This window comes from Rhyacophila brunnea, unplaced genomic scaffold (genome assembly GCF_057557595.1).
Source record: "Rhyacophila brunnea isolate RB1 unplaced genomic scaffold, BYU_Rbru_1.0 scaffold_4, whole genome shotgun sequence".
Classification (NCBI taxonomy): Eukaryota; Metazoa; Arthropoda; class Insecta; order Trichoptera; family Rhyacophilidae; genus Rhyacophila; species Rhyacophila brunnea.
This window is the reverse complement of record NW_028233068.1, coordinates 38735039-38749220: the sequence shown is the minus strand read 5'-3', so window position 1 is coordinate 38749220 and position 14182 is coordinate 38735039. Positions and strand designations below refer to the sequence as shown.

Below are 14182 nucleotides of genomic sequence, written 5' to 3'. Positions count from 1 at the left end.
AATTGTGGTTGGACAACATTATGCTTTTATAGATCATGTGATGCTTTTGTGAAAGGTGAGATAATTAACTTTTTATTTTTATTCAACAAATTGCAATGGCACATAATTTATTCAAAACTCTGGACGGAACGTGGATCTAAGCATTGTTATTTAAGTTTAGCGTGTCTGTCCAATTATCATACTGTCTAACCATTAAGGTGATAAAAATTATAATTCAGTAAAATAATAAATAATACATATGTAGTAGCTGTCACAAATATAAGTTCTTTCATTTTGGTTTAATAATATTCCGCATAGCACATGGATTGTAATACATACAATTAATTGTCTGTCTAACGCGAACATGTAGGTACTATAATATATTGATTTATATCTTGTGTCGGCTCTAACTTAACATTAAAGATTTCATTTTAGTTCATACAACACACTCATAATAATAATATACAATAAATACTATCTCCGGTACCTTAAATGGACCATGCCATATTTTAATAACACTATAAAAAGCTAAAACTTTCAAAAAACAAATAAACCACTCTGTAAAAAAGTAAAAAAGATTGTGAAGACAAAAGGTTTGTTCAAGAAATTTTAATTTGTGTATGTACATATTATTATTAATAATAAATTGTCTAAAACGAATCTCAATTTGGCAACTGGTTTAAGTCTTTTAAGGAAGTATATGACAGGAAAACATCTACGTTTTATTCTGTAAAACACAACCTGTTTTGAGTTTTATAAACTGGTTACTGCGATCAATGACCGTCAAAATGAAAACAGATTAGCTTTTCCTTGGACATATTATCTGCTTACATATTTCATATAAAATTTAAATGTGCAAGAATTTATAAAAGTATGAGAACTTATTGAGAAATGATTACAATGTTATTATCTCGAATCACAAAATACGTAAGATTTACAGAAGACGAGGTATTTATATCGGGATTACATATTTATTATTTCCCTAGATGTTAAATTGAGGATTTATTTTGAAAGTATCTATCTATATTTTGAGTAGGTAAAATTTACCCTCAATTTCGAGTACAAATAAATTCTATATAAAATCATTTTGTTCTTTCAGTTATTGCAGACAGTATCAATTAAAGAATCCTCGACTTCGTGTGAAGAAATCTAATATTACCATGCAAATTACAATACTTATGTTGTAGGGTTTATACACCTGACTTATAAGGAAAAAATAACTAGACTTGTCACCGTTTATAGAAATCAAATAATTCGTTAATTCAGTGTTAAAAAGATTGTAATGTCCTACAAGCTCTTATAAATGAAAATTTAAATTACCAGGAGTTATTACAATGTCATTACAAAACAAAAACAATAAAATAGTGACACAGATGGAAGACATCGACTTTTAGGTCAAAATACTAAAACAATATTATTGTATTGAAAACATTTCAATGACTATAATGATCCAGATAGATTAGTTTGAATATCAAAAAGGTTATTTTTGTGAGTATCAACAAACATTCAGCCATTAAATTCGAACATTTTATATTTCACTTAGAAATATCATTAGTCTTAAAAATATCAATATCATATCAATATTCAAAGATTATCAACATTGGCAACATGTGCATTGTAAAAATATTTAAAACAAACAGGTAGGTTCTATTAAAGCATATTTCTACTGTCTTTTTGTTTATAGGTATAAATAGTTAAAGTATGCTGTCTAAAATAACAAGTTATTTCATTTAAGATATAATCTGCAAGTTTAAATGAAATCCTCAGAAATTGATCCGAAATGGGTCCTCTTTACATTGGTTACCGTGAAAAGTCAATCAAATTTTGACTAACCAATAAGTTGACTTATAAACGGAAGGTATCTTGTTGCAAGGATTCAATCGTGTTTTACAGAATACTCGATTAAAGTTTTCAGTTATTATGATTGTTACTTAACAAATTCACAAACTTCATAATGATTGCAGTGATTTATATAATAAATCTACAAATCATGATGTTATAAATAGATGTCTTAAAACATAAAATGTTTTTGTACAGGATACATGTCTATTTTCGTTGTTCATATCAAATTTAAAAGTAAGATACAGGGGAAATTCGATTATCTGGATTGGACAATATGACTGAATATATTTTGCAATTTACTGTATAAAATCCTGAAAACCCCAACAAATATTTTGTGCTTGATCATCCAAATTATTTCCCATATCACAATTTAATCTGGATAATAAGTCTTTACTGTCGGTATGTCCGTATATTATTATGTACATATGACTATGGTTTGTGAAACAATCATAAAGCATTTTCTTTGGGTGGCAATTTACCGAGACTATTATCCGTCCTTTCACTGCAATCACACCAGGGAGTACTTTTCTTATCACAGACGAGTTTGACGTTAACTACAGTTACAGGTACATCGTCGATTTGAAGGCTGTGCTTTGCTACTATTTCATAGACAACGTTGTGCAATCCAGTTTCTCGATCTCGTTTTCTGGTCACTTCCCGTTGGTTGAAGCACTTTGCTGTGTCTCTTTTGCGATGAGCTCTGTCATGAATATGCCTGAAATATATCATTGTAGAATTACTTGGTAAACATAACGAACATCAATGGACGTACACGCATCTCGAAGTATGAAGTATTATAAGATTATATAATAACTCATTGCATTCTTAAAAGTTTTTTTAAAATACATAAAGAATTTGAAACACTTCAAACATTCGGTACAAATACTTTTCAAAATTTTTGTATACATAATCAGGTATGTTTCCGAGGTGTCCCAAATTATGTATGTTCAATAAAGAATGTTACATTCTTTAAGCTTATTAATATTAATTATTGATTAAAAGAGTTTATTTAAAAAAAAAAAACAAAGAAGAAGCGACAGAGTATTTTAAGTTCTTTGGATGGCTGTGGAGACTAGGGAATTCAGTCGTGGACAATTTTCGATACCTATGAAACCCGGGATTAGTAAACATAATCCCGAAACCTTCAGGATTGATTTTTTTATCAGTTACAATCAATTAGTATGTGTACAAAATTATGTTATACTAATAATAAATTCGTTAATTCAACCAGCTAGACGCCACTGACGTTCTAGCAAGCGAACGGCGTCTAACTGCTAGTGCAAGGCAGGCTCTTGTTTCTACGCAGAACTTTATGAATGTAATCTTTTCTTAAACAAAAAAAAACTGTTTTACTTTCTCATTATTATAATATATACTTATTACAATATTATTTAATCTCACGTATTTCCAAGATTGAGCGTACACAATATTAACATTAAATATCTTAAATAGCATAAATTATACTAGACATTTTTGACCGATTTTATGTTATTTGTATAAATAAAAAAGAATACTAACTATCGAAAAAACGCTAATCCCGGGATCGTCAAATTGAAATACCGGGATCAAAATTTTGGCTCGGGATTGGATTCCCTAGTGGTGACATATCGTCATTGAAATATAAACCTCATCTTTTATGGAAAATATCACATTATGCCATGAATAGTTATGAGCTGAATAATACGTCAATGTACACTTGAAAATGTACAATGAAACTCAGTCATATTAACACACAGTGGAGCTAAGCTTCCCGTCTAATGTCAAGCGATTCATTAAATTTAAAGAAATGAAGAGTATGATTGGACTACATAATGCTTCCCAAGTGAAACCTAAAAACTCTCAATACTCAATTGATACATTCTGTTATTCTTGGAGAGGATCTCATGGAAAAGATTTTCTACAGAATTTAACATCCATACTCAATGATATATCGTAAAACAATATACTTAACCCAGTAAATCTTTAGAGTTTTAAGAAATATCTAAAAATAAAAAATTCATACCAAGGACAAGCGACACCAAATTGATGATGATTGTCCAGAATCACTTTGTCAACAGCGGCATAAAATTGGCGCCGATTGTTTCCAATGGGTTAATTAAAAACCGCTACTGTCACTTCTTTTGCAGGTGTATGCAGAGAACATGTTCACAAAAAATATTACATTTGTCTGTCAATGTGCAATTTTTATGTTCTTAGTTTTTGCTGTGTCAAGTCCTCACCCCCAAAATTGCGGGGTAGTAATCTCAGAAAAATGTAACCAACGATCGAATGGAGATACATTATTCGCAGCGCGTGTCATCAACATCAGGGAGAGGATAGGTGAATTTTTCCGTAGAATGATCGTGAAAATAGTGACAAAAATCTGAGCTTTCTGCGTTAGGTGTATGCTCAAGTAAAAGTACCTTTTCATTCTGTCTCTGCACACGAGCTTTTGACCTATTTGAGCAACTGTTGTGAAAATGTTATAATTTAAATGGTGTCCCATAAAGCAAAAAAGGTTGGGAAGCACTGCGAGCAGAGAAGATATTCAGCAAATTTTATACAGTCGAACTTGGTTATTACGATCACGGAAATAGCGAGATTTCGGATGTAATGAGGAAACATTCGTTGACATCTTAGTTAATGATTTTCTCCATACATTTATTCACATTACTGTTCGGTTATCAAGAATACAGCGGAAAACACATTTTAAAAATAGCCGATAAACTGGATTATTTGTTAGGTTAACCTAACCAAACCTAAACTAACAAATAATCTAGTATTATCGGGTATTTTTAAAATATGTTTTCCGCTGTATTCCTGATAACCGAACAGTACCTTATTCACTTTTATAATGAGCTACTTCTCGGGTATACCGAGCAAAACTGTCAATGTGTCGATCGTTTAAAAACAACATTTTCGACTCTAAGCAATAAAATCCGACCGTACAGTTAACTAGACCGATGCCGCCGGGATCGGATTACGTTTATGATACTATTTAAGTGTCTAAGTACCTAATTGGTGTTTTCGCCGACAACATTGAAAAAGTATCCACGCATATGGTTGAAATTGCATGTAAAAATCCAAGCTTTGTGAAGTCTGTAGGTAATTACCAACGCCGGTGGTTTCATCACTACATTCATTACTATAAACAACTTCTCCTGTAGTTATGAATGCCATGCTTGTTTTTGGGTTTTTTCCAATGGTTTTCACATTTTTTAATATTCTATGCTTAAATAGAACATGGCTCGAAAAATGTTATATAACGATATAACGAGTAATACTTATAATGAGCAAATTCAGTCGGTCCCATCTACTTCGTAATAACCAAGTTCGACTGTATTCTGATACAATGTACTGCTTTATGTATAACTCACTGATAATAAGAAATAAGTATTCTCTTGTCGGTTTAAGGGAAGAAAGCGGCAAACAAATTAAAAAAAAGGCAATACTTATACTGGATTTTTTGATGGGTTAGGTTTTCATGCTTGAATTCATGAATTTTGCCAAAATTGCCTATAAAAATTAGCGCGGTTCCTGCCTGGCTTCCCGTAAACCGACTTGTACCAAAATATTATAGATAGGTACCTGAATGTGTTTGTTGTATCTGTTTGCACATTGTCCGGTCGCGTGACATTAAGTTTGGCTTCTTTCAATCGCACAAAGAATTCGTCATCTTCCAAGCCCCACCCCCAATATTTGTTGGACATCCCATCAACGATTTCAAAGTGCTCACGTTTCACTAGTAAGATTCCACCAACAAAATTGGCATAGTGATATCGAGGATGCAACTTTGGACTGGCAACATGGAAGGGACCGTTCTCTGGATAATTGTAATGTAATTCAGGATTCATAGGAAGTAAATCGACATCGTGCATGGCGATGTAATCAAAATCTTGTTTAGTATACAAAAAACCGACATTGATTAGTGCAGCCCTATTAAATCGGTATGGGTCAACTTGATTAATGACAAAAATCTCGTGATTTACATCTTGATTCTTGAGAAATTTACTCATATGAGGAGCAAATTGTAGAAGTTCCTCGAATCGATCTCGGAATGGGACAATAATCGCCAATCTGTGAGGACGCTCATTCGCTGTAGCGAGTAATTTCTTTAACGTTTTTGTCTCAGGGACAGGCGTCTCCGCCTTATCACACGCACAGTTATCTGAAAAGAAAATGACTTAAGATAAATACATAATTAAATGTCTTGCAGGGTGCTGAAACTATATAGCAAAAAATAATTGACAACTATTACTGGTATACCTGAAGACATGGGCAGTATCGAAACGAGACATGTTACTGCGAATGATGTCGTAATACATACGACAAGAACTGTAGATAACCTTATTTTGTAGCCCATTTCATAATGTTATTTCTAAAGCGATTTACGTTATATTCCAAATTTTAGACATAATTTACATAAAACACGCACTTTATCCAAAATGTCATAATTTTGAGCCCATAAACAATATATTTATGTAAACAACTGATTTTTTATGGAATATTATAATCAATTTGTTAATACTAGTAACTAATTAAAAAAATATGTACAGTTGAAATAAATTAAAAAAATCATTTTAAATGGCTAGATTTAAAATATCCGGAGGGCTGATAGATAGAATAATATAATATTAAGGCCCGTAAGTAGAGTAGTATTTTTTGCCAGTTTGTCGGTATTTTCAATATTATTACATTAGTCTATGGTAGGTTCGAAGGGTATTTTATTATCAGTCATGGCAACACGGCCAACGGCCATTTTCATTTAAAATATTAAAAATAAAGTTACGGCTGTCTCAGCTGTCTGTTCAACCGTTTAATTTTATTCTAATTAACATGTTGAGGTGAAAGTGACAAATATCAATGATATAATTTGTTTTGGTAATCGTTGATTTTTGGTAAATGAATTAACGATGGCTAGTATAAATAATAAACGGCTTACGAATGCCACACTTCACAGAGCATTGCACAGGAATGTTTATCTTCTCAGTTTACGATATCCCATGAGTAAGGATCTGTCATCAAACTTTAAAGAAGGAATGTTTGAAAAACCCAACAGGGCTGCATTTCATCAACTATCATATTATTTGATGTCCATAATTGATAGCAAGTATTTGTCTTCGACTACTTCATGGGCTGTATTTGAAATTAAAATGGAAGCAGAGCATCGAGGAGAGTTTCTGAAGTTTGTCAATCATACTTCTACATTGCATGAAGGTTATATATCTCATATAACGCCATCATGGTTGGTCAACGCTGGAGGTATAAAAGTAGCAAAACTAATGTTTGAGCTCTCGCAGGTGGCCCTAAAAGTGTACATCTCCGGCAAAGACTCAAAACTTTCTGGCTTGAATCCCAATCAATCAGAAATTCTTGAAGAAAAATGTCATGTATTAACAGAAAAAGTGAACAAAAAAATTAAATGGTGGCACACATTCTCAAGAAATATGCAAAAGATTGCCGATGTCTATAAGTGCTACACTCCAATCGCAGTGGCCGACAAGGAGTCCAAAACCAAACTCTTAAATGAACTTGTACAAAAAATTATCGACAAATCACCATCCAATTTGCTTGAACCCCTTAAAGAACTGAATAATATATTTATTTTACCGAATATCATTAACAACTGGCGTCTCTCTATTGATAGAGAATTATCTCTTCTTGAAATGTCGTGGGGAAAGCATTCTAATTTTATTATAAATGCTAAGAAATGCAAATCTAGAGCAGAACAGGTTGTACAGAGACACACTAAAAAATGTTCCAAAGATACTCTTTTGGAATACAATCCATCCAAAGATAAATTTAAACTGTGTTCCGTTTATGAAAATGATTTGTCGCAAGCACAATACTCTATTTTGAGAAGCAATGTTAAAAATGGAGTATTGGATTTCCCGAATCTGCTGAAGTCATATGCTGTTGTGATATCTCATGCCTTTAGATCATTTTCTCCGCCAGATTCTGATGAAGAATTTCTGAACATTATCGAGGAAAAAAAGAAATTGGTATTTTTCATTAAACAGCAGTCGAAAGACCTTGTTACGGAGGTGTTCAGATTTTATAATCAACTAAAGGTAAATAAATATTTATAATTTAAATATTTCTCTTTAGATGTAGAAGAGGGTACAGACTTGAATATGGAAGGTGTTACATATGATCCATTTAGTTTTATGTGCAAATGCATACTTGAGAGCTAGCTTCAGTGTACTAAGGTATTGCTGTTAGTGGACATTTTAAAATACATTCATATTTCAGCTGAAAACAGATCGATATAACATGCAGACACGAGGGGAGGGCGTTTTCGGTTCTGGCCCCTCCCAGAAACAAAAAATACAAATTATTTAGATAAATAGAATATTACTTCTTCTTAGTCTTAGCCAGGATTTCATGACTGAGGATTGTGACCCAAATGATTTGACTGTTGAACAGCCTTCTCAGATTGGTCCCTGGCATTTTACGAAACACAAGGCCTGTGACACCAATAAATCGGTGTGACTATCTGGGGCATCCAACACTTGCTTTAATGTTCCGATGCGGCATGTCTAAAAGAAAAGACAGTGCGAACAACACAGACAGACACTCACGATCCTAATAGTTATGAGTTAAGTCACGCACATTCGATAACAACTCGTGGATGCGACAGTTCGCAATAACCCATAGGTGAACATCGTAGTTTTACCTGCAATACTCAAAGTATGGAGTGGCTGGGTATGGGGAAGTCATGAGGAAAATTGCGGTACTCTGCGGCTGAAGCGGCGAGATAACATAGGCGGGTACCTAAATGTGGAAGTCAGTGGCACCTGCTAAATTTTGTTAACCCTCCCCCTTTAAAAAAGCAATTAAAAATATTATGCCCCCCCAAAGCCTTGATGTAGGCATGTTTTTGGTTTTTTGAAAAGTACAGCACAGGGGGAAGATAATTGTATTATGTACATTTTTTTTCTATCCTTTTCTGCTGCTACAGTTTGAGCACTAAAATGATGTCTCATTCACCCCTACCAAGTGCTAGTCAATGGAAAATTATCGTGGTTATTTATTTTGTTATACTCAAATAAATGGGCCGAACTTGGTGGTTTTGCACACTTTATGCAATATTAAACTTGTGTCTTTAATAGTGATTTTTTTTATTGAACAATATTTATATAGTCACGCTAAATGGTTGATAATAACCGAAAACTTAAAAATATTTAGTATTTGTGTAAGTTAACATCAAAGAGAATTGCGAATTGAGAACAAGCGATCTTTTATTTACGATTTTACTAAACATAAAACCTCGACACAAACACCTGACTTACATATTTTCTTTTTTTATTAAATGCATAACTATTAACATAGTAAGGGTCGTATTATTTAATTCCTGTTTATTTTGAAAAAAAATATTTACCAACTGTTACCGGTTCTCGATGTATTTTCAATTTTTATTTTTGCACATTCAATGAAACTCCAGTTTTGCACCCAATCTGGGTTGTGTCCGGGGTGGTTGACCTGATTGCACACACCATGTTTCACACACACAACAACTTTCACACGACCTTTTTATATTAACTAGTAGACCAGATATTATGGACCACATGTTAAAAAATCATATTTTCAATTCTCAAGGCCAATTCTGTAGAACGTCCTCTTAATGTCAAATGAAGCAACATGAGTATTTACATAGGTAATGTGTGCGATGCATAACTATATCTATCTGATTGTTATTTTTCAGGACGAAACGAATTTGGAGATCTTACCAAATTCCAGTTTTCAACCTCTGCCTTGGATACATGAAACCTTTAACATCCCTACCATACCAAAAATGGAAGCACTGTATGACATCAATAATGTAGAATACTGGTCAAAACTATTTGCTACATATAAATTTTCACAATTTTCATATCCTCTGAATAATATACTGAATAAAAAACAGGCAACTGTTTATAAAATACCAGTCCCATTCAGCCACAGAAAGCAGAACAAATCAGATCTCTGCAAACAGTTACTTATCACGTCATGCAAGAAGCAAAGTATAGAAGCACCTGTCAAACAACCAGAATACATGAAAAACATTGAAGAAATTCAGAAAAATATGAACAAAATATCTGTCGATGTCAGCAATAGATCTAATCACATACATAGCAATATATCTACGATGAGTTTTATGAGTGTGACCGATCATAAACATCCCAAGTTTTCGAGTCATCACATTCACAAGCTTTTAACATCTGCCAAGAAATTACCATCTACCTCTGTGAAGAAGAGCATGCGCGATATTCGTGATAAATCTTTCCAGAAAAAATGGGGAAACCTTTTCAACGAGAGCTGCGAAAATATGTCAGTTTTGCAAAAGACAAAGTCGTCTCCAGATCTATTGACTGATAATAAGGCAAGCGATAGGTCATATTCAAGGGTCTCAATTAAATCCAGCGAAAGGATATCTGGCGTCAAAGAAATTGATTACTCGAGTTTTCTCTCTGGATTGGGATCCACGCCCAACTTGACAAACTCTTCTAAAAATAAAAGTAAGGATGTTCACGAGAGTTATGATGAAAAGATTTTTGTATCACCGGATATGAGAAGTAAGGTTTTATCTCTCAAAAGAAGTGCTACAAAAGAAAATGACAAAAGTGAAAATACACCTGAAAATTGTAAAAAGACATCTCTCGGTAACAAAAATTCCGTTGAGAGAATAATCGCTTCATACAAAAAGATTAAAGAGTCTATGAAAGCTAATGAGTTGTTGGCTAGAAAGGAAATTGAAGAACATACTGCAATATCGGATTCCTTAATAGGTATAGTCGATACAGATCGTAGTCAAGTAGGAAGTATTAGTGAAATTGCAAAGGATTCAAGGTGTTTGTCCAACGTTCCAGATTTGTTAAGTCCTAATTTTGACTTTCTTACTAGGAGTAGAGATAATAATCTAAGTTAGTGTAAGAAGGATTGCAATGCATAAATAATCATGTTCTAATTTAAATTGTTTTGGGTAAAAAAATATGCAAGAAGGATTGTCAGAATTGAGTCTGATTAGTGCATACATATTTATTTTCAAATTGCATCCATTGTGCCAAAATAAAATGATGGAATTCTTGATTGAAAGTTGAACTAATTTAGAAATTAGAATAGAAATCTTGAATGAAATGCTATGTACCTAGTTGATTTTCTGTATGCTTAACTCTGTAATATATAATGTAAAAATTAGTACCTACCTAGATAATTCTTAAAATATCTGATATTTTCAAAATTGCATATTATGCACATGAAGAGTGTATAATGCTTTCCATTATGTTGTAATAAAATAACCAAACAAAGTATGCGGTATTATGAAAAAATGTGTATCTAATGCTTAATTAAACAATATTTAGCAATACCAGTAATATTATAATGTAAAAAAATTGATTTAATTTAAGGAATGACTGATACAATTTAACTATATAATGGCTGGAAAACCATGAATTATAATATCTTACACACCTACATTTTATATAAATAATAAAGCTAAATTTATCTTATTTTATTATAATTGATATGCACTTTTAAATTATTATTCATATTATAAAGATTGTATGTAAATGTAAATTTTATAAATACAGGAGACTCCTGATTATCCGGGCTAATGGTAGGGAAAGGCGGCACGGATAATCCGAACTATGCTTAAAATACTACATATACATTTGTAAAGTAGACAATTATTTTAATATGTTCAAGACTCATCATTTATTAAGAAAATCTTTGATTTTGATTTGTTTGCAGGCATCTTGTAATGATTTTCTAATATCAGTTCGAATTTTTCTTAGAGATATTATATTGTTATATTTGAATTCCCATTGGTTGATGTACTCCAATAAAGTGTCAACAGAAGTCGGTGCCGTGTTGTGTTGCGCGTCATTCATTTGAAAACCTGGATCACATGAATCATATTCTAAGCACTCAACATTTTCAAAGCCATGTAAATTTCCCATTAGCTTACATATTTCAGGGGCCTTATGTTAGAACTTGCGAGTCCCAGTCGCCCGGTCGACATGACGTCATATGACATCATTGTGACGTACTACTGGAGTGATAATAGCATTCGAGAAATTAACGCTGCTCAAACACTGGCGCTATCCATTGTCCCCATACACAAATAGGTGTTTCAGCATGTTTGAGCTGTGTGCGTTGGGCGGCTTGCCTCGACCGTGTATTGGCTTACGTCATGTCGTCGGGTGACTTAATGTCACAAGTTAGAACATAAGGCCCCAGATATTATTGCACTTGTCTCAGGCACGATAGAATCCAAAAAATCATTTTCTACATTTGGTAGAATTTTCCTCCATGATCGGACGAGTGTTCTTGGCTTTATTTTGTACCAAGATTGATTTACTCCATGTATCGCATCCAGTATTGTGACTTTCCAGAATTTAATCAAATCGTTATATTCGTTACAAAGGCTTTTACGAAGGTCATTACGGTAATGTTGTTTCATTAATGTGTCCCCTTGATCCATGGGTTGAATTAAAGATGCTTAGATGGTAAAAATTTTGCAACCATAAGGCCGTCGTCCGTTTTCAATATGTTTTCATTTGGATGTGAAGGAGCATTATCTAATAACAGCACTGTTTTCCGTGGCAACTCCTTAGTGTACGGCCTGAGTTCAGTGGGGCGAGCGGCGTGCGCAACTCAAATGTATAACTTGTGTGTGAAAATGTTCATAGATAATGTCTTTTTTTGGTTATACGTTTGAGTTGCGCACGCCGCTCAACGCCCCGCCGAATGCTGTCCACTCAGGCCGTACAATAACTTTACAAAAAATCTCTCACTTCTGGAACCCATTTAGTTTTGAACCAATCTTCAAAGATCATTCTATCCATCCATGCTTTTTTCTGGTTGTAATAATCAACAAGAAGATTTCTTATTTCTGAATTAAATTCATGTACGGATAATCCGCACATGGATAATCGGGAGTTTACTGTAGTCCTGCTGTGTAAATAAATATATTTGCTTCAGATGCGTTGTATAATTTTGTTTTATAGGGGGCTTTATACATGCGTAGATTTATTGCTAGCAATACTATTGTCATAACAGTAATATATATGTAAAGACTGTCATTACAATAAAAAAAATAACAATAAATTCTGTATGATTCATGTTCGCTACAGTAAATCTATGCACGTTTAAAGGCCCTATTAATTAATCTTAGTTTGATTAGGAGATAATACAATTATTTTCCATTGAAATGATGTTTTTTTTTTAATCTTTTGGTTGAATTATATCATGGATGAGAGTTTGTGATATCTCAACTTTTTCAAATTGGAGAATGATTATGAATTATTTCTTACTTGCGAAATTGAGGTTGGTTATTTGAATTCTCGAGAATTCCACAAGAAATTCTTTTACATGGTCTTACGGGAGGGTCCTTTTTAAAAAAAAATGTATTTTTCCAATTCTATCGTAGTAGGGCAGAACGGGGTCATTTGAGCCACAGGGTCACCTGCGCCACCCGTAGTATCATTCTTACGCTGCATGATAGATACAAGCGGTGGATTCTGAACGAAGCGGGAGGGGTTGGCAACCAAGCCGCAATTGCGTCAGTCGCCGTCCGGTGTTCGATGTGACTGCATGTGCGATGTTACTATTTTCACGCCAAAAGTAAAAAAAAGCAGTTCCTTATACTTTTTGGTCTCAAGCACATGTCTGTGGTGTTACGGCAATCAAGTTAATGTATTTTGATTTCAAAATAGTGTGTTTATGCGATGACAGTATCAAAAATAATCTATTTTCAATAGTCTGGGTGGCTCAGTCCATAGTCCTTAGTAATAATTTGGGGAAGGGATCATTTGAGCCATAACAAACGTACACCTGAGAGTAACAGATACACCTGAGAAGGACCAGCTTGCTGCAGAACAGAGTAAACGGAAAAGTAAGGGTAGTCAGAAGATAGTAAAGTCGAAGAAACAGACAGTGAAGAAAGCTATTTTGAAGAGTTCCTCTGAATCTGATGAAGACACGACCTGTTAAGAAAACTAAAAATCTCCAAAATAATAAAAAAGTACAGACGAGTATAACTATATGTTCTTATTGTTTTCTAATAATTTGGATTAAAGATTTAAAAAAGATTTTGTTGGTATTTTATATTGCTCTGATGAAAAAACCTTTCTACGCCCACTGGCTCAACTGAGCCATCTGGCGTTTGTGATATTAATGTAAATTTAGTCTTGTAAATGTCATCTTTGCTACAGTTGGAGTTACATGTCCAAATAAACAACTTAACTGTTTTAAAAGATATCATTTCTTATTTCTTCATTAATAATTAGGAGATAGATTAGATTGAACAAAATCATGACCAAGTGACCCCGCTCTGCCCTACTTGTGATGCTATGCCAGGTATGATATTAGAGAATACTACAGACTGTTCGAGGTATTATGA

At 33.4% G+C, this 14182-nt stretch overlaps 2 protein-coding genes across 3 annotated transcripts; one reads left to right on the top strand and one right to left on the bottom strand.

Moving 5' to 3' along the window:
- Nucleotides 1-275: 275 nt before the first annotated feature.
- Nucleotides 276-6273, bottom strand: beta4GalT7 (beta-1,4-galactosyltransferase 7). 2 transcript variants are annotated; one of them, XM_085953634.1, is made up of 3 exons: nt 6067-6273; nt 5389-5968; nt 276-2536 (listed from the first exon to the last, which is right to left on the bottom strand). In XM_085953634.1, exons 1-3 carry the CDS (start codon nt 6161-6163, stop codon nt 2269-2271), a joined length of 945 nt encoding a protein of 314 aa, XP_085809760.1. In that variant the 5' UTR covers nt 6164-6273; the 3' UTR covers nt 276-2268. The 2 variants fall into 2 exon arrangements, with proteins under 2 accessions (XP_085809760.1, XP_085809759.1); XM_085953633.1 differs by having other exon boundaries at nt 1468-2536; nt 5389-5983; nt 6067-6268.
- A 440-nt stretch (nt 6274-6713) lies between these two features.
- LOC147067341 (uncharacterized) lies at nt 6714-11393 on the top strand. The gene is made up of 3 exons (XM_085953580.1): nt 6714-7334; nt 7509-7616; nt 11370-11393. The coding sequence occupies exons 1-3, from the start codon at nt 6714-6716 to the stop codon at nt 11391-11393; spliced, it is 753 nt and encodes a 250-aa protein (XP_085809706.1).
- Nucleotides 11394-14182: the final 2789 nt, after the last annotated feature.